The sequence below is a fragment of the Notothenia rossii genome (genome assembly GCF_949606895.1).
Source record: "Notothenia rossii genome assembly, chromosome: 5".
Lineage (NCBI taxonomy): Eukaryota > Metazoa > Chordata > Actinopteri > Perciformes > Nototheniidae > Notothenia > Notothenia rossii.
The window spans coordinates 72109356-72131206 of NC_136903.1; the positions used below are offsets into that span (position 1 = coordinate 72109356).

A 21851-nucleotide genomic window follows, 5' to 3' on the forward strand; every position below is an offset into this window, starting at 1 on the left:
CTGTTGTTGGTGTTGCGGCTGCAGACAGGCCCTCCCAGTTAAATCAGTGCCAGAGAAACAGACGCTCCGGCTGCTGATTGGCTGAGCTCTGGCTCCAATCACTGAGCTGTAGTGATTCCTCTCACACGGGCCGGAATAGGCGGCTTGAAAAGTTACGGCTCAGTTTCATGTCAAACCGAGAAAACAGAAAACAGGTTTTCACTACGGAGTGAAGTTACCTTTTTAATAAGAACAAAGCGAAGGAAAGGAAGAAAAAAGACAATTTGGATTAACTAAACAACCTGCTGTTTTTAAATGGACTGTCTCGGAATAAAACGATCGATTTTGTAATGAGAAAGGTCCAAACTTTTTATTATCGATGAGATGGACATTTTTATTTAAAACGTCGCCGGTTTGGATAATCTGAGTGAGGATGACTGCCCCGATGAAGAGGACGCTGCAGCAGGTGCTGTGCGTCCTGCTACCGTGTGCTCTCACACTCTGCAGCGCGCAGACACAAGGAGGTGGGCAAACAAACAAACAAACACACGCACACACGCACGCAGGCACGCACACACACACACACACACACACACACACACACACACACACACACACACACACACACACACGAATCCTCTTTTGTTTCCAAAACCATCACTTTTTACACTGAAGTATCCCAAAATAAATGTTAAATCCCAGCAAACACCTGGATTAGAGCTGTTCAGTACTGCAGGGGGTTAGAAAACACCTGTCCGTCCTCTGCCACCGCAGACACGAGAACCTGTTCCGCAAACGTAGAGCTTGTTTGCTATGAGTCACCTGCAGCTCTCCCACGACTGTGTGCTTTCTCGCGTTTGTCTCATTGTTACGTCGGTATAAGGTTGGGACAGACGAGCCCAACCTTACACCGACTGTTGACTGACAACCACAGTCAGCCCAAAAGATCTCAAAACTTTACCTTTGATTTGTCATTTTCTCAGTATAATGAGATATGGAAGAAATAGTCAGATGTATTAGCTAAATAAAAGGAGCAGTACCACAATGTGAAATGATAAATACTTAATCCTGCTTTAAATTGTAAAAGTGCATAATGTATTAGCGATTGAATACTCATTGGAAAAATGCATCAAATCCTCCGGATAGTGTGCTAATTGGAAATATTTTGTATATTTTCTTTACAATGATAAACAGATAATCAACACAGTTGCAGATTCGTTTTAGCTTCATATTTTAGTCAATAAAAATGAATGGAATGAAGTAACGAGTGCAATACTTCACTCTAAAATATAATGTATAGGAGTCAAATTAAATCTTCAAGTAGCCTTAATACTAAAATCACAAAAACACAGTGAATAAATCATGATCACATGAGAAGGGACATTTGATTGAATGGATTGTACAAAGTTACTATTGCAGTTAATATTCTCTTTAATACATACAAAATAAACCCTGTTTGCTTGATGACTACTTAATGTCTTTCTAATAAAGAATTGGGAATTTCCAAAGTATGAAAGTGACATTTTCTGTCATTGGTCCTTCTCCTTAAGTAGTGGATGAACAGCATTTGTTGTGCAGTCAGACAGTTATGAAAGAGGTTGCTGTTGTTATGTTGGTGCAGGACGGTGGACCTGTATACCAGCCAATGTTACCTGGCCAGCCATAATAAAAATAATTCAAGATAATATAGTTTTTTAGTTCAGTGTATCTCGTCAAACTTCAAAGCCAGTTGTCATTTTAGATGCTTACTGCACTTTCATGAAAGAAGCAATTGGAGAAAACAATTTTACATATAAGAAGCATGATTTCACCCTGCAAACAAACAACACCTGTATCACTTTTGTTTTCAAAGTTTTCAGTTTTGCCAACAGGGAGGATAGGATTTTTCCACATATGTCATCATGACTTTAAGAGTCAAGTTGATGTCTCAGATGTGAGATATTTTATGTATCAGATAGGGCTTTGCTTTACAAGTGTACGATGCCTCAGTGTAACATTTGATTTACCATCAAGAAAAACAACATTGGGTGGAGCCTGTATGATTTGCTTCTGTACATTTACAGGTGTGACATCCAAATAACAGATGCGTCAAAAAGCAAATATGCTGCCGTTCCTGCTGCCAAAGAATAATGTTAAGCAACTCTCAGTCAGCGTCATTCTGATCACTGCATGCTGTGAAAACACTAACAACTCTTACAGGTTGTTTTTGCACAACCATTGGCTGTAAACCAGTGAATGCTCTGCAACATGGAATAGTTCATGTGCTCAGGTGTCTGTCTTTGTGTTTGTGAGCGTGCGTGTGTGTGTGTGCGCTCTCTTGTGAGGTATGCAGTAATCTCTGGCACAGCCTGTGCCAAGTTTCTGTTTACTGCAGTCATCGTCTCAACCGCTTTATTCAGCTTGTTTATCTCCTCCTCCCTCCTTTCTTTTCTTTCTCTGCCTTTTTGAAACCCTGTTAGCAGCGAATGAACATAACAGCCTAACCTGATCTGTGTTATGTTTCGTCATGTGCTATGTGACACTTTAGTGCCAAGGACAATGAGACCATTTATGCCCTGAGTTGATGTGTTGTGAATAATATTTAGCGAATGGAATAAGTAGTGGACTCCATGGCGAGACATAGATAGAGGCTGGGTCGCACGTCTTGATTCACTACTACACTAGTTTTGCGGTCTTTCAAAATAGGGCCATTGTTTGCATGTGTGTTTATTGACTCTAAACCCTCCACCCCATTCCTTTTTTCTCCATCATCCATTTGCCAACATTGAAAGTCCTCCTTTGACAGAAAAACCCACTCAGCCTGTTGAGATGTTCGGCCTCCACAGCTGCAGCCTGTGCATTGTCTGTATGGCTGACATACCACTTTGTCTCAAACATGTGTGCACACCGGTTTGTCCCTTCTAGTGGGTTGTGCTTAAACTGTATGCATACTGTATGCATACTGTATTGGTGGAAGGTTCTTGAACATACGTGTGCAGGTGTTCATGAGTATTTCCCAACAGGCAATTCAAGCAGTGTAGAGTCAACAATTCGTCCACTGATAGATTAACTAAGGTGGGGTAGATAAAGGGCTTCACCCTTGAGCAGCTCATAAACTGTCATCATTCCAACTGAATGGCTTTTAATGAAGAATGAGACGTTTCTGAAGCATGTTAGTCATTGCAACTTGATGTGATAACCCTGACTTGTCCCGTGCTACAGCGCGCAGAAGTATAAATGTTAAAGTGTTCATGTGCTGGTTTCTTAAGGAGAGCTCCCGGGATTTCAATTGCATGAAGTTGATCGATATGCAAGAAACAGATTTAAAAACATGGTGAAACTCGATACAGCAGAGGCCTAGACATTCCAGTATGTGTGGTTCAAGCTGTACAAGAACATAACTTGAAGATACTCATTAGGGTCTCTGTTATGCTGCATATATGTTAAATATGAGTTATTTCAGAAAATCATACATTGGTAAATGCAACAAATAATATAACAAACTAGTGCAACATTTCAGCAAAAGCAAAAATGTTTGGATGTTGCATCAAAATAGTAAATTAAGAATCTTTTAAAGATATTTTGTCTCATTAAACACAGATTAACCCTATGGTGTAGGCCTTTTTTAACTTAGCTCCCTTGTTAAACAAACTGCAGGCTCCTGTTGACTAAACTGAGTGTGTGAAATCATCGGAGAACATCTTTAAAGGGTCAATTCCCCCAAATAACATATTTATTCCACTTCCCACAAACTGACACAAATCATGGACACACTATTAAAATACCTCCCTTTGAGTCTCCTGCCTCCACTCCAAAAACGCTGAAAGATTAATTTGGGCTTGTCCTGCTTAACGTCTCACAATGTCCCTAGAGTAGGAAGTTATTTCTGGAAAGAGAGTAGAATAAAACATTGTAATCACCACTTTAGTAATGAAGTGGCGGAAGGACTTTCCAAAGTTAATGAAACCAGTAATGTATAAACACCTTGCAGGGGGGGGGGGGGGGGGATATGTGTTTTTGTGATTTGAGAGAAACCATCCTTGAATAGGTTTTTTGGTGCAAAGCCAGTGCTTGTAAACCCGATGTTCTCAGAAATACAATAAAGAGACTCTTATCAGGACTTTATGGACATAGGACACGCTCGTTGCACCGTCTCTCCCTTAAACACACACACACACACACACTCAGTGCTGTAGGTTAATAATGATTAGCTTTTTTATGCCCTTGTTGATCCTGTTGTTCTTCTGAGCTCTGTATCGACTGATGACAGTTGGAGGAATGTGTTTGTGAGTGTGTCGACTTTACTTCATGCGTGTGACCTGTGAGTAAGTGTGGCTAAAAAAACATTCCTCACATCTTTACTCAACAGTAGAACAGAATAACAAGTTAACAAGACTGACTGATGCATGATGCTTGGACTAAGGTTATACTAGTTAAAACAAATAACGAAAAAGCAACAAAACTAGAGAGCGTGTCGCGATGGGATCACACCAGTTGAAACCCCAAATCGAGCCACGGGCATTAAGTTGGGAGGCTAAGACCCTTTCCCTTTTCTTTCGACCCTTCATTTTGATTTCAACTACACACAATTTTGCAACTGAATGGTAAAAATGTCTTTACGGGCATGCAGATACTTTTTGTTTAATTTGCTCAGGTTTTTAGGCTAGATTAGTCTCTGAGATTCATGCCATCATACCAAGCGCTAACATAATGACACTAAACCTGTTGAGGAAATATATTAAAAAAACAATATTTTCTGGAACTTAGGTCAAACTTAAGTAAAACTAGCAAACACATTGTGAAACAAAATGAACTGAACCAAAATTCAGACAAAATGTAAAAAAAAAAGCAGACATATGATTGTTTGTCACAACGTGTACATTACACAAGTAATTGTTAGTATTCTCAGGCAAAGTATTGACATTTAGATTCACAGTCATGTTTAATGCTCTGCCCTCCTCTTTTCTCTGCGCGGCTTCTCTGCTGTCTGACATTTGAATAGCAAAGCAGCCTTCCAGTGACGCTGCATGGCTGAACTCCCACAGCTCGTAAACAAGGCCTTGTATGCTTCTCTCACAGAAAACGGCCCTGTGTACAATCCCCAGCTTGTTTCAAACTGTTACAGTACACTCATTGATAGTGTGCATGAACACAGTGGTGTGTAGTAAGGCATAAAACAGACTTTATAGGGGCTTAATCTAGTACTTGATTTTACAAAATATCCATAGTTAGTGTGTACACATATGGAGAATTTACTCCGGTATTTTGATGTTCTCAATGTATCACAACAAAGCTGAATAAATACACGGGCTATTAAATATATCTGTAAGCCTATATAAATGTAAATAAATAAAACATACTGAAATGTGATCATTATTGTAGTGTTAATAGGGTTGCTGTGACTTGTCGTAACAAGTTTTTGGTAGAATAATGTGTTACTATGCCTTCATCAGCCATAATATACTTTAGCTCGTTGGTAATCTATTCACAGACATGTCCATTCATTTTATTTTATTTAAATGTCCATGTTGGACACACAGAAACAGACTCCAGCCATTGTCTCTCCAGTTAGAAATGTGTGTTGTATGTCTTTGCCCTCACAAATCTGTTTTTCTGCCAATTCATTTTGTTTTTGTATGTACTATTTTAATTAGATTATGTATATATATCACCAGGTTTATCTTTCAAATGTGTGTTTCTAATCCAAACATATTGACATTAACAAGAGTTAATTATTCACTTTTACAGTGAAGGTTTGTTCTGGCACCCAAAATGGTCTGAGCACGACGGGAAATTCAGAGATTCAGTACAACCTGACGAAGGCTATTTACGACGGCTGTGAGATAGTGATGGGCAACCTGGAGATTACCATGATGGAGCACACCAGAGACTTCTCCTTCCTGCAGGTGAGGCTTTCAACTAGTGGTACACCGAGCAATCGACTTGGGCTGATTAATTTCCATTTTGAGGTCATCTGCTTTATTTACTGTATTTCTTTTTAAAACCAACCAAACCAACAACAGGAAACTACACTAAGTTTAGTATTTATGTAAGTTTACCAATGTCCATTTTCTCTCAGAAACAAGGAGAAAATAATATATTTCTTTGCTGCATAAAAACAACAACAAGAAATGGGATTTTTAGAAGGTCATTAGCTCTTGTCATATAATTGTTCCTAGGAACCGGAACCAATTGTGTGTGTGCTCGTTTTCTCCGCGGAAAGGTAAACAGTTGTATAACCATGCCTCACACATGTGACGTTGCTAAATGGAGTTTGATTGTAAACGCTGTTGGAGTTTAATCGAAAAGAATCCAACTAACTAATAAACGGAAGGCCAAATGTGAACTTTTGTATCGGACATCAAACAAGCTAAACAAGGTAATCTGTGCGTAATTAACCACAGCAGTACAGCATCACCCCAGCGGCTAAAAGCATCAGTTAAACCGTAAAGGCACCTTGTATCAGCGGCTGGCAAATGAATCAATAATAGATTCCAGAAAACCGCTGTCGACTAATACTTTGAGGCATCACTGCACGTTTGCAGACTTTCACAGATGTGTCACTGAGAAAAACTGCATGGTAACCAGTCTGGACAGGGATATGGATTAACGTGATGCCAAAATACTTCCCACATCTGAGTTGTTCATCTCCGTCCACAAGGGATGATGTCTTCGTCTCAAATGAACAATGAGCTCATTTATGTCCCCTTCCAAGTCCTTTTCTATTAATCTCTTTGATTAATCACTGCACCACCGTCATGGTGACTGACAACACAAGAAAAACACACCTCTGCCGCCAGGTCGTGACTCTGATAACAATCACCATGACTAACAATCAGAGCAAAGGTTTTTGTTCTTCTCTTCTTTCTATTATAGTTTTTATCATTTACGCATCCTTAAATAGCCATTTCTGAAAACAATTACATTTATGATTTATTTTTGTTGAGTTGAAAACTTACATTATTCCCAATCATTCCAACATTGTTAGAGAAATCCATTATTTCATTCAAGGTAAAGGTCTGTTTTAATTTGCTGTATGTATCCCTCTCTCAATACATTTTTATCCAGTTTAAAGCCTCATGTTTATAATACATCTATTTTAAAATGTTGGCTGTTTTAACTGACATATATGTCTTAGCAAACACAAGGGGCCCTCAAACAGCATCAGAGAACACTTTCTGTTTCTTCTCTCTGTGATTTCACTGTGATTTTACTCGTTTTAACCACTGTGTGTTTGATTTGGAGAGGAGACATCTGCAGATAATTTGGCTACTGGTACAACCCTTCTGATTTATAAATATTCCTAGCAGAAGCTGACTGCAATGTGTGCCACCAAACTCTGCCTTACTTGTTGTTTTAATAGAGGAAAGGTCCAAATTATTTGTTTAATTGATCTTTCTTCATATTTGTTCCTCCCTGCAGTCTATCAGGGAAGTGACAGGCTACATCTTGGTCGCGGTCAATGAGTTCAGCCACGTGCCTCTGAACCAGCTGCGGGTCATCAGAGGCAGCACGCTGTACGAGGGGAAATACGCCTTGGCTGTGATGGTGAACTACCAGAAGGATGGGCAGCACGGCCTGCAGGAGCTGGGCCTAACTCACCTCACAGGTACATAGGAAGTCACTCGGTGTGTGTGTTTAGGTGCTCGAGGCTGCAGGGCAGCAGGTGACTGGTGAAATTAATTCGGCCACCTGTGTGTGCGTGTGGGTAAACAAAAACATGTCTCACTGAGTTCAGAAAAAACAAAGAGTGCACTGATTCATGATGAATGATGTTAAAAGGTCAGTTTAACCAAAAAACACTGTTGCCTCTGGTATCCAGCATTGCTTGCAGGTTTGGAAACATTGGTCTTGTCCACTGTCCCAAAGAAAATTAGATGAATGGAATTGTGTTAGTGATGCTCTAAGATTTAAAAAAATGACATCTGACAAAAACTAAACAGTGTCCTCACTACTATGTTAATCCACATATCTCGCTGCAAACACCTTACACCTTGGAATCATTTTGTAAGCATTTTATAGATAAAATATTCTTTGAATGAAAATTGTTAACACTGCATTATGTTTATCATTCTAGACCAGGACACACAATAACAGATTATCGTGGCCAAATAACAATATTATCGTGGTATATCTCGAAAGTTTGGGAAATAAAAAAAGATAATTGAATAAAGATATAATTCAAATATCAAATTCATCTTTTACTTTTAATTCATTTGTGCATTTTGTCTCTTTTATGTGCAGTTATTTGCACACAAAACACAAGTATAGATGAATAAAAGCAAAATGATCAACATATGGGAAGTAAAAATATATGTTGGTGTGTTTAAGTGTGGGTGCATGCAGGAGTTGAGATAAGGAGGTATTCCTGGTGACTGTTGGAGCTCACACACCTACACACTGCAGCCACACCTTCAGGAGGGCGGGGGGGCTGCAGCAGCGGTGTGTGTAGGTGATGTGAAGTCCCAGGAATGTCTCAACTGCCACTGTAACATGAGCGCATTTCATGTATGAACTGTAGTAAGGGATGAGTCATGGGCTCGCCCGGGCTTGCTCTGCTAATTGTCTTTTTGCCATTTAAATGTTTGTGTTCCGCTCACAGAGATACTGGAGGGAGGAGTCAAAATCATCCAGAACAAGTACCTGAGCTACGTCAAGCAGGTCAACTGGCTAGACATCGTGAAGGATGCAAAAGCTGAGATTCTGATCGAGGGCAACGGGCCTAAAAGTGAGTAGAAAGGGTGACAATAAGAGATATTACCTTACATTTTTATGTTTTATCTCTAGGAGTTACGCTTTGGTCTACTTTGCAATGTTAACATGCATCTACTGCAGAAAGGCTGTCACAAGGAAGAGGCTAAAATGAGAGCCACACACTACTGATGATAGAGAGTAATAACATATAGAAAGGTCATTACTTTACCCCAAAGTCTGACAGAATAGATTGATTAATTGAGTGAGAATATAATGTTATTTAAAAAAAATGTTATCCCATCTCACAGCTCACTCATTATTCCTTTTTGATTTGTTTTAATATCTAAGATGAAAGTTTCCCAGGTTAAATTGTAAATAATTAAAGCCTCTTGTTGACCCAGACTATAAATAATGCATAATGCTTTATTAATCTACTTGCAGAAATACTGAAACTGATGAATGTGCTACGTTTGTTTTTTCTTAGAGCCTTGCAACGCGGCATGTGGAGACCTTCCATGTTGGGATGCAAGAAATGACACATGCCAGATCTGTGAGTGAAATCGTCATCACTTTATTTCCCAAGCGACAAGCAGTTCTGTAGTGTGCGGGTTTTCAAGCATTTCAATCAACTTTTAGAGAACTTCATGTTTATTGAATCAAGAGAGAATAATAAATACTCAATGGAATCCACTTGTTTAAACCCATGTTGAATAGAAATGTGTTAGATATTTTGTGTAAGGAAAATAGATTTCTTTATGCACTGGGCATTTTTGAGATTTTGGAGGAAAGAGAATATAAAAAGAAAAAAGAATGTAACCACTGCTGCAATAAATTAACAAATGCTCGTACACTCTCTGTTTCAGTGACCAAGACCGTGTGCGCGCCTCAGTGTAACGGCCGATGCTTTGGTATTAACCCGAGCGAATGCTGTCACATCGAGTGTGCGGGAGGCTGCACAGGATCTCTGGATACAGAGTGCTTTGTGAGTCTGCTGCCTAAAGGCCTTTTTACACAGGGCACATTTCGACATGTCACAATAAGAAAAAGAGGATCTCATGATTTGACCTTAAGGGGTATACTGTACATGAGGTCCTAAAGCAACTGCTCCGTTATCTGGATCAAACGCACACATTGATGCCACCAACTGAAACAATAAAAATAGAAAGTAGGCTACTACAAATAAACTGGAATTAATATATATAAATATAAATTATTAATATATACACAAAAAAAGATAAGGTACATATACAACCTTCAAATTGCTTTTTTAAATCAACATTGCTCTGCACACTTGCTAAAGAACATTTGTGTGGACATCTCAGTTCATTTGTAGTGCTGCGCGAGTATGACCAAAAGTATGTGAGTAAATCTCACTGTAGACTATTTAATCATCACCAAACTCGGTGTCATTGTGACCGATCATTACTCAGCTTTATGCACACACATACATTTAGCATGGTTTAAGAAACAGGCTCGGTGTTACAAAATGGGTCGAGGGGTTTGGCGGCACCGCTGCAGACTCTCTGCACGGAGGAGCAGCGGAGGGGCCCGGGCGGTGCTGCCGTTCCTGATCGGAGCAGAGACACACGTTCACTAAGCTGAAAAACTATATCTGTAACAGAGATTTGCTATTTTAAAGTAAAGTCAACACATATCGACTCTAAATATAGTCTATATTAAGAAAGAGAAAAGTTTTTAACATATATATATATTGTTTTGTAAACATATGACAAATGTGCGAGGGTGATCACGTCAGAACATCGTCCTATGTGCCGGGGCTGAGCCCCGGACAGCCCCGGCCCAATTTAACCCCTTGACATAAGCACCTGGAGTATGAGCTGTGTTGCTGACTTTGCTGTCTGTGTGACGTTTGCAGGCCTGCAGGAACTTCAACAACTCGGTTGCCTGCGTGCCTCTCTGTCCGCAGACCCTCATCTACAACAAGCACACATTCAAACTGGAGCCCAACCCCAACGCCAAGTACCAGTATGGCTCCATCTGCGTGGCCCAGTGCCCCCGTGAGTCCACACACTCATAGTCACACACACTCGCAGGTCAAAGTTGATGGTTCCCCAGATGCTTTTGTATACATATTTTATTTGTTAAAGAAAATGTGTTAAGATTTGTTTACAGTTTTTGAAGTGGCAGGTAATCTGTTTCCCCAGTAGATTATGGATGATGATTGATATCTTCTTTTTCTTAAGTATTCACATATTATCTATAGAATAAGCCTGTCATTGGCAGACCATCTATTTGTATTGTCTATATATGTTTTGAGTTAGGGGACTGCTAAATAATAATTTCTTTCTACCCTTGCTGCCACTTTCCTGCCCTTTAATGTTTAAATAGTTGTATTTTGACTGTGAACAAATATAAAACAAATGAAATACTACTTGTATATTACCCTGGTCATATATGTTTGAGTCACTTGTTTGAGACTTACCTTGTTTCTTTTGCACAGCTAACTTCGTGGTGGATGAAAGCTCATGTGTGAGCAGTTGCCCTTCTGATAAAATGGAGGTGGAGAAAAACGGATTTAAAAGATGTGAACCCTGCGGAGGCCTCTGTCCAAAAGGTGTTTAAGACAACTGAACAGTCCATTTCCAATACATGTATTAATATTAATATATATATATATATATATATATTGCTAGTAAAAACTCTACAGTATATATATATATATATATATATATATATATATACTGTAGAGTTTTTACTAGCAAATATATGTATATTTGCTAGTAAAAACTCTACAGTAATATAAATTATAAATTATTATGTGTAAGCAGCATGTCTAGCTGCTAAATGTTGAGCTGATTTGAGCTACTTTACTGTGCAGTTGGCTAGTTAAAGCTGCAAAAAGATTCATCAGATTTGTTTGTTGCTCATGTATTTTGTGTGTAATATCTTTAACGTTGAATAGTAGTAAATTGACTATCTGCTGGAGGTTTCTCACTGACATTGCTTCTTTATCCTCCTCTCAGCTTGCATTGGCACAGGCAAAGAAAATATGCAGACGGTAGATGCTCAGAACATCGACAGCTTCATAAACTGCACCAAGATCCAGGGCAGCCTTCACTTCCTGGTGACTGGGATCAAAGGGTAAACTTATCCTAAGTACTTCTCATTCCTTTTTATAAAATAAAACAAAGCTTTTGAGGTAATTAGTAGGTAAAAACTATTTTTTTTCCTTCTTTGTTGCTGCCTTTGCAATAATTTTCTCAACTTTTTTTCTATAGTGATGCATATAACAATGTACCAGCCCTCGATCCAGAGAAACTGAAGATCTTCAACACTGTGAGGGAGATCACAGGTGTGTGTGTGTGTGTGTGTGTGTGTGTGTGTGTGTGTGTGTGTGTGTGTGTGTGTGTGTGTGTGTGTGTGTGTGTGTGTGTGTGTGTGTGTGTGTGTGTGTGTGTGTGTGTGTGTGTGTGTGTGTGTGTGTGTGTGTGTGTGTGTGTGTGTGTGTGTGTGTAAACTGTCACTGTATTTTTACATTATGTCAAGTCACAGTGTTTGTAATCTGGAACAACACTGTTTTTATTTTCAGACATCCTCAGTATCCAGTCGTGGCCTAAAAGCATGTCCGACCTGTCTGTCTTCTCCAACCTACAATCCATTCAGGGCAGAACTCTGTTCAAGTGAGCCTGTTGTTTTTATTTTGGTTCTAACAATGGTTTTGCTTTGTGAGTCATGTTACTATTTTGTTGTTGTATTTCTCATTGCATTGCAGACTCAACGTTCACTGACATACTTCTGATTGTCTTGTATTTATTTGTTTTCTTGTTGTGCCTCTGTTTTACCGCGTGTAGAGGAGTGAGCAAAAGGTACAGTTATTATTTCACATGCCTGCCTCTAGCCATGCGCAATATTTCTATTTCAAATGACTTTTCTTGGTTTAAGAAATTATTAAACCATAATATTCATGAGCATTTTTGGTACTGGGTATCAGGTGGTGGGGACAACTCTTAAAATGTTCTCCTGGTTTTCACGCATGCTCTTTCTTTTGAAAATCATCTGGTGTTTGGCTGGAAAATGTGGGTGTCTGCTGGTTGTATTCTATGGAGTCAAAGAAAGGCCCTAACAATTGGAACCTTTTAAGCAACTGAACACGTTATTGCTATGCTTAATAACTTTTATGTTTAAGCATTTCAATATTTTATTCTAGAACAAATAGCTTGAACAATTAGCAATTTAAACACAATGATTGTGTCCATAATGATTCATAATACTCTTATTATTGTTATAATAATTATAGAAAAACTGCTTATTCAAATTCAAAATCTGTTTCTATGCTTCCATAGTTTTTAAAGCAATATAAAAACATTGGCATTATTATTCTCTTACCCAGCATTTATTCACTCCTCAATTTTTCAGGGGCTACTCTCTCCTGGTGATGAAAATCGGCTCTTTGACCTCCCTGGGGTTACGTTCGCTGCAAATAATAAACGACGGCGGCGTCTACATCACAGGAAACACGAAGCTCTGCTATCACCACACCGTTAACTGGACGCGTATCTTGAACAGCGGCTCTCGCCCACGGAATAAACAAATCGACGTCAAGGACAACAGACCGAGAGATCGGTGTGGTGAGTGAGGAGGGATCTTTTCATACCCCAACATTTTTTATTTGTTTTAAAGTACACAGTGTCATTAATATGATATGGTGTATTATGGAGGTGTGTGGCGTAGCGGGTTGTCCAAAGGTGTTCGGATCAGGGGAGCATAGGTTCAAACCCCACTGCATGTCGTTGTGTCTCTGAGACACTTCACCCCAAATTGCTCCTGTGGGGATTGTCCACAGTATTGAGTATGTAAGTCGCTTTGGATAAAAGCGTCTAACAATTAACATGTAATGTAATGTCAGATTAATTTCTGTAAATAACAACAAAACATATTGTAAATATTATATAAATTATGAAATAGATACATTTAAAATATAATGCATTGAAAATGAGAACACAATAATAACCAAGGGGAAACAAGTGAGCAATGATTTATATCATCTCTTTTTGAGATGAATGTTTTTTCAAATGAATATTCTGACTATAGAAGAGTAGAGTATGCGATACATGTTGAACGAATGTTTGATAATCTTCAGGTTGAATACCAAAGATAGTTGAGTGGGGTTTGGATTCAATATGGTTTTCAAGTATTTGAGTAAAAACACTGAATATGAATCTCGAGCTTTGGAACGGGGTGAATCAGTTTCAGTTTTTGTTAGAGAATATTATTTATTTGTATATGCTTTTAAAACAACCAACATCATATCACATAGTGAAACACACAAAACATAGGAAACTACTTAAACTATTAAATAAAATTAGAAAAGAATAGTTGACACCAGTTACTTTGTCAGTGTTAATGATAATACTCTCCTTTTTGTTGTTGTCTGTAGTGATTGAGGGCCATGTGTGCGACCCCCTGTGCTCCTCTGATGGCTGCTGGGCCCCGGGGCCAAACCAGTGTCTGTCCTGCAAGAAGTACAGCCAGGGAGGAACGTGCGTGCCAGATTGCATGTTCCTGACTGGGTGAGTCTTTAAAGAATAATTAATCGAATGAATAATAAAAGCCATAGTGTTTGTCTTAATGCGAGTAATGTTTGCTGTGGCGGAGCCGCCCCAGGTGTTTCAATCTTATCTGCAGTCCGCTGAAAGAATTACAAAGTGATTGACTGTTTCGCTTTGATTGCAGAGAGAGAAGGGAGTTTGCCTCTCAGTCAGGAGAGTGTATGCCCTGCCACCCTGAGTGTAAGGTCCAGGAGGGGAAGCAGACCTGCTTTGGCCCGGTATGATTTCATCTCCTCACTGACTAACAACTTTAAACAAGAGGCTGAATAGCCGTGCTGCTTAACACTGATATTCCCAATACAAGTTCTTGAAGATCAAGAATTGTGTTATAAAAGCTTGTTGCTGCCCCCTAGTGACCTCATACTCCATATTGCCACATTTTCGTCCACTTGGCTTCAGGGCTGCCACTTACAATTATTTGTATTGTCAATTCATCTGCCTATTATTTTCAAGATTTTTCATTTGGTCTTTAAATTGTCAGGAAATGTTTAAACATTTCTCAAAGTTTAAGGTGATGTCCTTAAATGTCTCTTTTTGTTGGTCCAAAACCCAAATATCTTACCTTTTAAATATGATATAACACAAACCGTTTTTACAGTATTAACATCAAAATGTACCTCAAGAACCAAAACTAAAAGTACTTATTCTGCAGAGCAGCCAATTTCAGAAAGATATGTTATATTATTGGATTATAAATATGAATCCTTTAATGTGTTTATTACTTTAATGTTGCAGCTGGTAAAGAGACTTTTAGTAATACTGTATAGCCTGTGGATTTATCCAGGAATGTAACTATGATAATACAAGATACATCATTTGTTACAACATTTAATATCATTAATCTCAATTTTCAAAGTAGCTAATGTTATCAAATCAATGTAGTGGAACGAAACTACAAAAATTGCCTCTGAAATGTAACGTATAATATATATAAGTTTATAAGTGATAGTGGATAAGTATGAAGTTGTAGAAAATGGAAATACTCAAGTAAATGACCTTGCCTAACAATTGTTCTACTGAAAAGTACTTGAGTAATTTAATGTATTTAAATTCTTTGCATCAATGAAAATAGTTACTGATTATTTATCTGCTGATCAGCTCATTGATTAGTCATGAAAATGTTGCATTGCTACTTTTCTTTTGTCTGTCAAATAAAGCCTCCTTTCTTCTCTTCAGGGCGCAGATCAGTGTGTAGCGTGTACCCGCTTGCAGGACGGCCCGCACTGCGTGTCCTCGTGTCCCGAGGGCGTGATGGGAGGAGAGGAAGTCATCTTCAAATACGCCAACAAGAAAGGCAGCTGTGAATCGTGCCACAAAAACTGCACCCTAGGGTAACAATGAGTAGAGCTTCTTTCTCTGTTTTCATTTCGAAGCTCAGATTGTGTTTATTTCAATTTGACCTCTTTTCTGTTTAGGTGCTACGGCCCAGGAATTGGAGAATGTCTCGGGAAAGAGCGCTTTATTTCTGGGTAAGTTGCTCCTCTCTAACTAACATGTTTTTATTTGTATTTTAATTTATTATAAAGTAATGAGTCATCCTTTCTCCCTTTTCACCTGTCATCAGACAGTTGACCACAGCCATCGTACTGGGAGTGATTGCTCTGCTCTTCGTTTCATTCTCGATTTTCGTGCTGACTGTTTTGTACCGCAGAGGTCTCGCCATTCGTCGTAAGCGAGCCATGAGGAGATACATGGAGAGTGGAGAGGTCAGTCAGAGTCGGAGGTCATCTAGTGCAACACTAAGACATTCATACAGAATAGGGAGAGCTATAAACAGGAAATTAGTCAACCAAAAATTAAGAGTTCAATCACTCCCACCACGATTATCCACTCGCCTACCAAGCATTTCTGTTATTCTTGATTTTAAGAAAGGACATAAATGGTGGGCATATTTATTTTTAATTGTGTCAGTTCATCATTCAAGATTAAACCAAATCTCTATAGGAGCAATGTTTTAGTTATTCCTGTTCTGAACAGCTTCACTGGAGGGCTTTTGTTTGCCTAGTTTGACTAAAGGTGTTTTTTCTTCCTGCAGAGTTTTGAGCCTTTGGATCCGGGAGAGAAAGGAGCTCGGGTCCACTCTCGGATCCTGAAGCCGACCGAGCTGAAAAAGATCAAGCTGCTGGGTAACGGAGTGTTTGGAGCCGTCCATAAGGTACTGGGGATTGTGGCAATAGTTTTTTCAATCCTTCTCTTGCACAATTGATTTTTATCAGGTAATTAATAAATCTATTTGTATTTACCTCACAGGGAATTTGGATCCCTGAAGGTGATACAGTGAAGCTTCCTGTGGCCATCAGGACGATTAACGACCGCACCGGACGACAGACTTTCTATGAGCTGACAGACGTAAGAGAAAACATGAATTATATCTCCTGTATCTAAAACTCACTGATGGTAGGCCCAAAATGTGGCTCGTAAAGTTTGTATAGCTGGCTACTCTGAGGAGTCAATTTGCATTCTGAAGTTTGGTTAATTTTGTTATCACTTATAGATTGTAGTGGATTGTATAAATAGACGTCTGAAGATTTGTAGTGGAAAATCTGAATTGACAGTGGATATTTCTGACCTGTATTGATTTTCTCTGACTGTCCCCTGCAGCACATGATGACCATTGGGAGCATTGACCACATTAACGTGGTCAGGACTCTGGGGATCTGTCCCGGGGCCAGCCTGCAGCTCGTCACACCGCTCAGCGCTCAGGGCTCGCTGCTGGAGCACGTCAGGAACAGCAAGAACAAACTGAGCCCACAGAGGCTGCTCAACTGGTGTGTTCAAATCGCAAAGGTAAAGGACCAACCCTTTCATTGTTTGTGTGTGTACTTGTTTTTAACCACAGCTTGGTTCATTCCCCTGATACCAGGAGCACTTAAAGACGTTTGTCCTTTCTCATCAGGGTATGTATTACCTGGAGGAGAACAGGATAGTGCACAGGAACCTGGCCGCCAGAAATGTTCTCCTGAAGAATAATTACACCGCCCAGATCTCAGATTACGGCATTGCAGACCTGCTTTACCCCGATGACAAGAAGTACTTTTACAACGAGGTCAAGGTGTGTAGCCCAACAGAAAATATATGATACTCAGTCATTTGACCAAAGTTCATCAAAGAGACTTTGACATGGATTTATATTGCCATCTGCTCCTGTTTACTCATATAAGACTCATATGTTTTCACTGGAGTAATCAATATAGACAATTCTCTGTTTATGTCTTAGGCTCCAATCAAGTGGATGTCTTTAGAGAGCATCTTGTTCCGCAGATACACACATCAGAGCGATGTCTGGAGCTACGGTGAGTTTTTAAACCAGGTAGTCCCAAGTTAAAGTAATATTAAGTGTTTATGAAAACCTTTATGTATGTTTAATGCCACACTAAATCTTTCAGCTTGCATTTTGTTATTGCTATAAATAGTGTATCTTGTTTGTAATAGTTTCTCACCACCTCTATATAATTGTGAACTTGTAATATAATGTATGTGAAGGCTTAAGTAAGCCCTGTGTCGGTACTTTCTGCATTGTATTATTATTTGTTATATCTTGTGTTTATGCAGTTCATTTTGTGCAAATAAACTTTAGCTAAACAAAACGTAATCCTTCATTAGGTGTGACAGTTTGGGAGATGATGTCCAATGGTGTAGAGCCGTACACTACGATGCGTCCTCAGGATGTTCCTGATCTGCTGGAGAAGGGCGAGCGTCTGTCCCAGCCTCAAATTTGCACCATTGATGTCTACATGGTCATGGTCAAGTGTGAGTGTCTTCTTCTATTCTTCTTTTACATCTGGTCTGATCTACTAATTAACCGAAGCAACATATGCCTTCTAGCCATGCTAGCAGCAGGATCTAGGGGGAGCAATATTGGACTGTTGGTCAGTTCACCACTTTGATTCAGACTGAAATAGAGTATCTCAACAAATATTTATCAGAGTTCCATAATATTTGTTACATTCATTATCCCTGCAAGATGAATCCTAATGGCTTAGGTGGCTTAGCGACTTTTCATATTGCGCCACAATTATTTAATTTTCGTGAAATTTCCTAACTAAATTGTGTTCTTATTTTTTATTTACAGGTTGGATGATTGATGAGAACGTCCGTCCAACATTTAAAGAGCTGGCAAATGAATTTACGAGAATGGCAAGAGATCCGCCTCGCTACCTGGTGATCAAAGTAAGAATGCTGTTTGTTTATCAGTAACCATGCAGTTTGTATGTCAGTTGTTTTCTAAGTTTGGTTTCTTTTTACTGTGGTGACTCAGTGAGAGTGTAGATGCAATATGCTAATTAAAGTCTCACCTCTTTTCACCAGGAGGACTGCACCCTGCAGGACCCCCCCCCGGATGAACTCGCCCAGCGGAGCGCAGACCTGGACGACCTGGATGATCTGGGCATTGAGATGGTGGAGCACGAGGAGGAGGAGGTGGATGGTTTGACTCTGGCCCCCCACTCCCTTTCTCAGTCCAGGAGCCTCAGTCGCCTCTCAAGGATGGACACTCACAGAGTAAGAGTTGTTCTTACTGTTGAATTTATGTCCAGTTTATATCTAGAAATGTGTTTTCTGTCAACACCCTAGAGACTGACATCTTACTTCTGTCTTTTTTTGTAAAGGTGATTATTACATCATCAAACATGGCTGGATACCTGCCTATGACTCCAGGATTTGACAACCCAGGACAGGTAATACCGGCTTTTGAGGTGTTGAAGTATAATATGTAAACTTTCTGCATACAACTATAGAAGAAACTGACTAAGGTGGTGGTGAAGACAACAACCTCCTTGATCTCACGCCTACTTCATCATAACATCACAAAAAGCCATTGTTTGTTATTGCTTTAATTGGGAGTCCTCTAGAGGCAAAACATTACATATTTTGTGGTTGTGTTGTGTTTGCCACTTACAAAAATAGCGACATATCCCCTTAAGTCCCTTTGTATGTAAACTGTTTTTCATTTTTTAATGTACATAAGCCAAACATTTTTAAAGCTGTTATCAACATCATCCTATTGTCCTTCCTGTTGCCATTTTAGTGATGCATGTGTGTTTGTGTTGTCTTGTGTAGGCCATGTGGCAGTCGCGCTCTCGACTAAACTCAGCCCGCACTGTCTCTGAGAGCTCGGAGGGCTGCGGCCCGACAGTGGAGCTGGAGATTAATGAAGACTTTTCTATGACCGGGAGCCTGAAGAGACGACGTCAGCGTGAGGACAGCGCCTACGTCTCACAGAGGGACAGCTTTTCCGCCGGGCCTCCAGAGACACCATCACCAGAGATGGATGAAGAGGACCAGAACGGATATGTGCTTCCTGGAGACAGCCCAGGCAGAGGTGATTGCACTAATCAAATTTTTTCTCTATTAAAATTATATTGTCAACCATCTTACATGGAAAATTGCTCTATATGTCACATCCAACTAAAGGACTTAATAATTCAAGTGTAGGGTATTTAATCGTATGTGTTTATCAAGCCCATATTGCCTAGCCATAATAAAACAGAACTTATTCTAGGCATCTCAGCAAAAAAAACTTATTTTTAAAACACTGACTTAGAGACAAGTCAACAGGGAGGGCAGAAATGCTAATTTCTGGGTTTTAACACTCATTCCTATGGCACTGTAATTCACCTGCGCATTTGTATTAAAAGGCTTGTCTTGTAAAAAAAAGACAGTGTATCCTCATTATGTGTTAACTACCTTACACAATATTCTAATGCGAACCTTAATTTATAATGTTTTCCTTTCTCAGATACATTACTTTCCTCGTCTCGAGCTGCTCCTGGCAGGATGAGCAAGTCTCATTCAGCGAGCCTCCTGGACGACCCAGATGAAGAAGACTATGAGTATATGAACAAGCGGACGTGTCTAACAGCTCCTTCATCCAGGCACAGCAGCCATTTACTAAAGCCCAACAAGAAGCGCACCTCCTCCGTGTCGTCACAAGCGACAGCGTGCTCAGCTGACACCACATCCTCAGTGGAGGTCAGGGGGGCTCACACAAGAAGCAATTATGACTCTGATTCAGAGCAGCCGGGATCTGATGATGTAGAGTATGAATACATGGACATCAGGGGTAGTGAAAAAGATGCAAGCCCTCCAACGCCTGAGCCTCCTCCTCTTCCTCCTCCACCTCCTCCTCCTGCACCAGCAAGTATGGTCAGAGAGGTGGAGGGTGAGGCGGGGGAAAAGGAGGATGAATATGTGGAGGACAGTAACTATCATTACACAAACAGACAGCCGAAGCTGCGTCAAGCTCTTCAGGACAGGAAGGATCTGAATGTAGAGGGAAGGGACGAGGATGAGGCGTATGAGTATGAAGACATGGACTCCTTTGCTGCCCTGCTGCCTGGAGACGCTGTGGTGTACCACAACCTGCATAGGGAGGGGGAGGGAGCAGTAGGGGGCACAGAGGCACATAGATCTGGGTTTGAACCCAATGTCAAGGTGCGAGCTGGAGTCGGGGTCGGGGAAACAGCAGCCGCCGACAGATCTTTTGACAATCCTGACTACTGGCACAGCAGGCTGTTTCTGAAGTCCAAAGCAGTGCCTACATGAAGAACGTTTTTAATCTCATAAACTTCACTTTGAGACATTTTCATGAAGGACCCAAAATACAATCAAAAGCCATTATCAATGTAGCCTATGACACATTTTTCAAAAATAGGAAACTGTCATCCAACATGTGTGACTTTTTCAAAGCTTGTATTTTTTTCTCATGTTTTAGGGCATTTTCCAAAACTAATGTGTTGAAAACTTTACAGGAAATGAACAGATTACAAGCTATATTTTTCTGTTTACATTTTTAAACGAACAAAGATTTTTCTGGAGAACAAATGTGTTTGTTAGGAGTTTGGACTTTTTTGTTTCGAGACCTCTTTTAATGATGATATATGCAATACATTTTCTACTCATTAAACATATTTTGAATAACTATTATGATGCGCAAACTTTTTATTTTTGAACTTACCTATATAACATTAACATGTGTATAATATGTGAATTGTAGGTGCGTTTCCTCAGTCAGGTCTAATAATAGACCATGAAAGGTAATTCTGGAACTTCTCAGCAGCAATTTCAAAGTAATTTTAGGGGGAAGTTGTTACTATGGTTGTTAGGTCACAATGTCCATGTTTGCAGGACCCAACATCATGTTTTTGAATTCAATGTTATTTGTCTTCCCATTGAAACTGATATAGTTGGATCAGAATTTGCTATCTTTTTTGCAGTGTGTTGTCCTTGATTTATTTTCTCTGCTTTAACTTAGATTGTCTTTGCTTCTTCTCAAATTGTATGCTTTGACTCAGATATACTGTTGCACACACAGATTTCCCCTCCAGGCCATCTCGGTTTATTCATAAAAATGTAAGTCTTACTGTGAAAAAACAAATGGTCTATTGAATGCTGAGGCTGTTTGAACAAGTTGGTAACTGTTTACTAATATATTTACGAAGAGTGAAAGAAACAGACTATTATCAGATTATTCTCACATAACAGGAAATGCCTGTGGGTCAGTGACCTTTCTGTATCATTGTATTCCATCTAATGCCTACAAATTTAATGTTGAATTAATCTGAGTGTCATTAAGAAGCTGAAGCTACATTTTTGTAAAAAGAACAACAAATTGAAAGGTAACCTATGTAT

At 39.6% G+C, this 21851-nt stretch overlaps 1 protein-coding gene across 1 annotated transcript; it reads left to right on the top strand.

Moving 5' to 3' along the window:
- The first annotated feature begins 106 nt into the window (after window positions 1-106).
- On the top strand, window positions 107-21144 carry erbb3a (erb-b2 receptor tyrosine kinase 3a). Its single transcript, XM_079683794.1, has 29 exons — window positions 107-503; window positions 5707-5864; window positions 7381-7567; window positions 8561-8686; window positions 9137-9202; window positions 9516-9634; window positions 10529-10670; window positions 11114-11227; window positions 11637-11754; window positions 11892-11965; window positions 12203-12293; window positions 12465-12479; window positions 13030-13241; window positions 14051-14183; window positions 14347-14440; window positions 15399-15553; window positions 15638-15691; window positions 15787-15928; window positions 16258-16377; window positions 16473-16571; window positions 16824-17009; window positions 17119-17274; window positions 17440-17515; window positions 17826-17972; window positions 18295-18392; window positions 18531-18722; window positions 18830-18898; window positions 19281-19542; window positions 19960-21144. Exons 1-29 carry the CDS (start codon window positions 413-415, stop codon window positions 20763-20765), a joined length of 4302 nt encoding a protein of 1433 aa, XP_079539920.1. The 5' UTR covers window positions 107-412; the 3' UTR covers window positions 20766-21144.
- The last annotated feature ends 707 nt before the right edge of the window (window positions 21145-21851 follow it).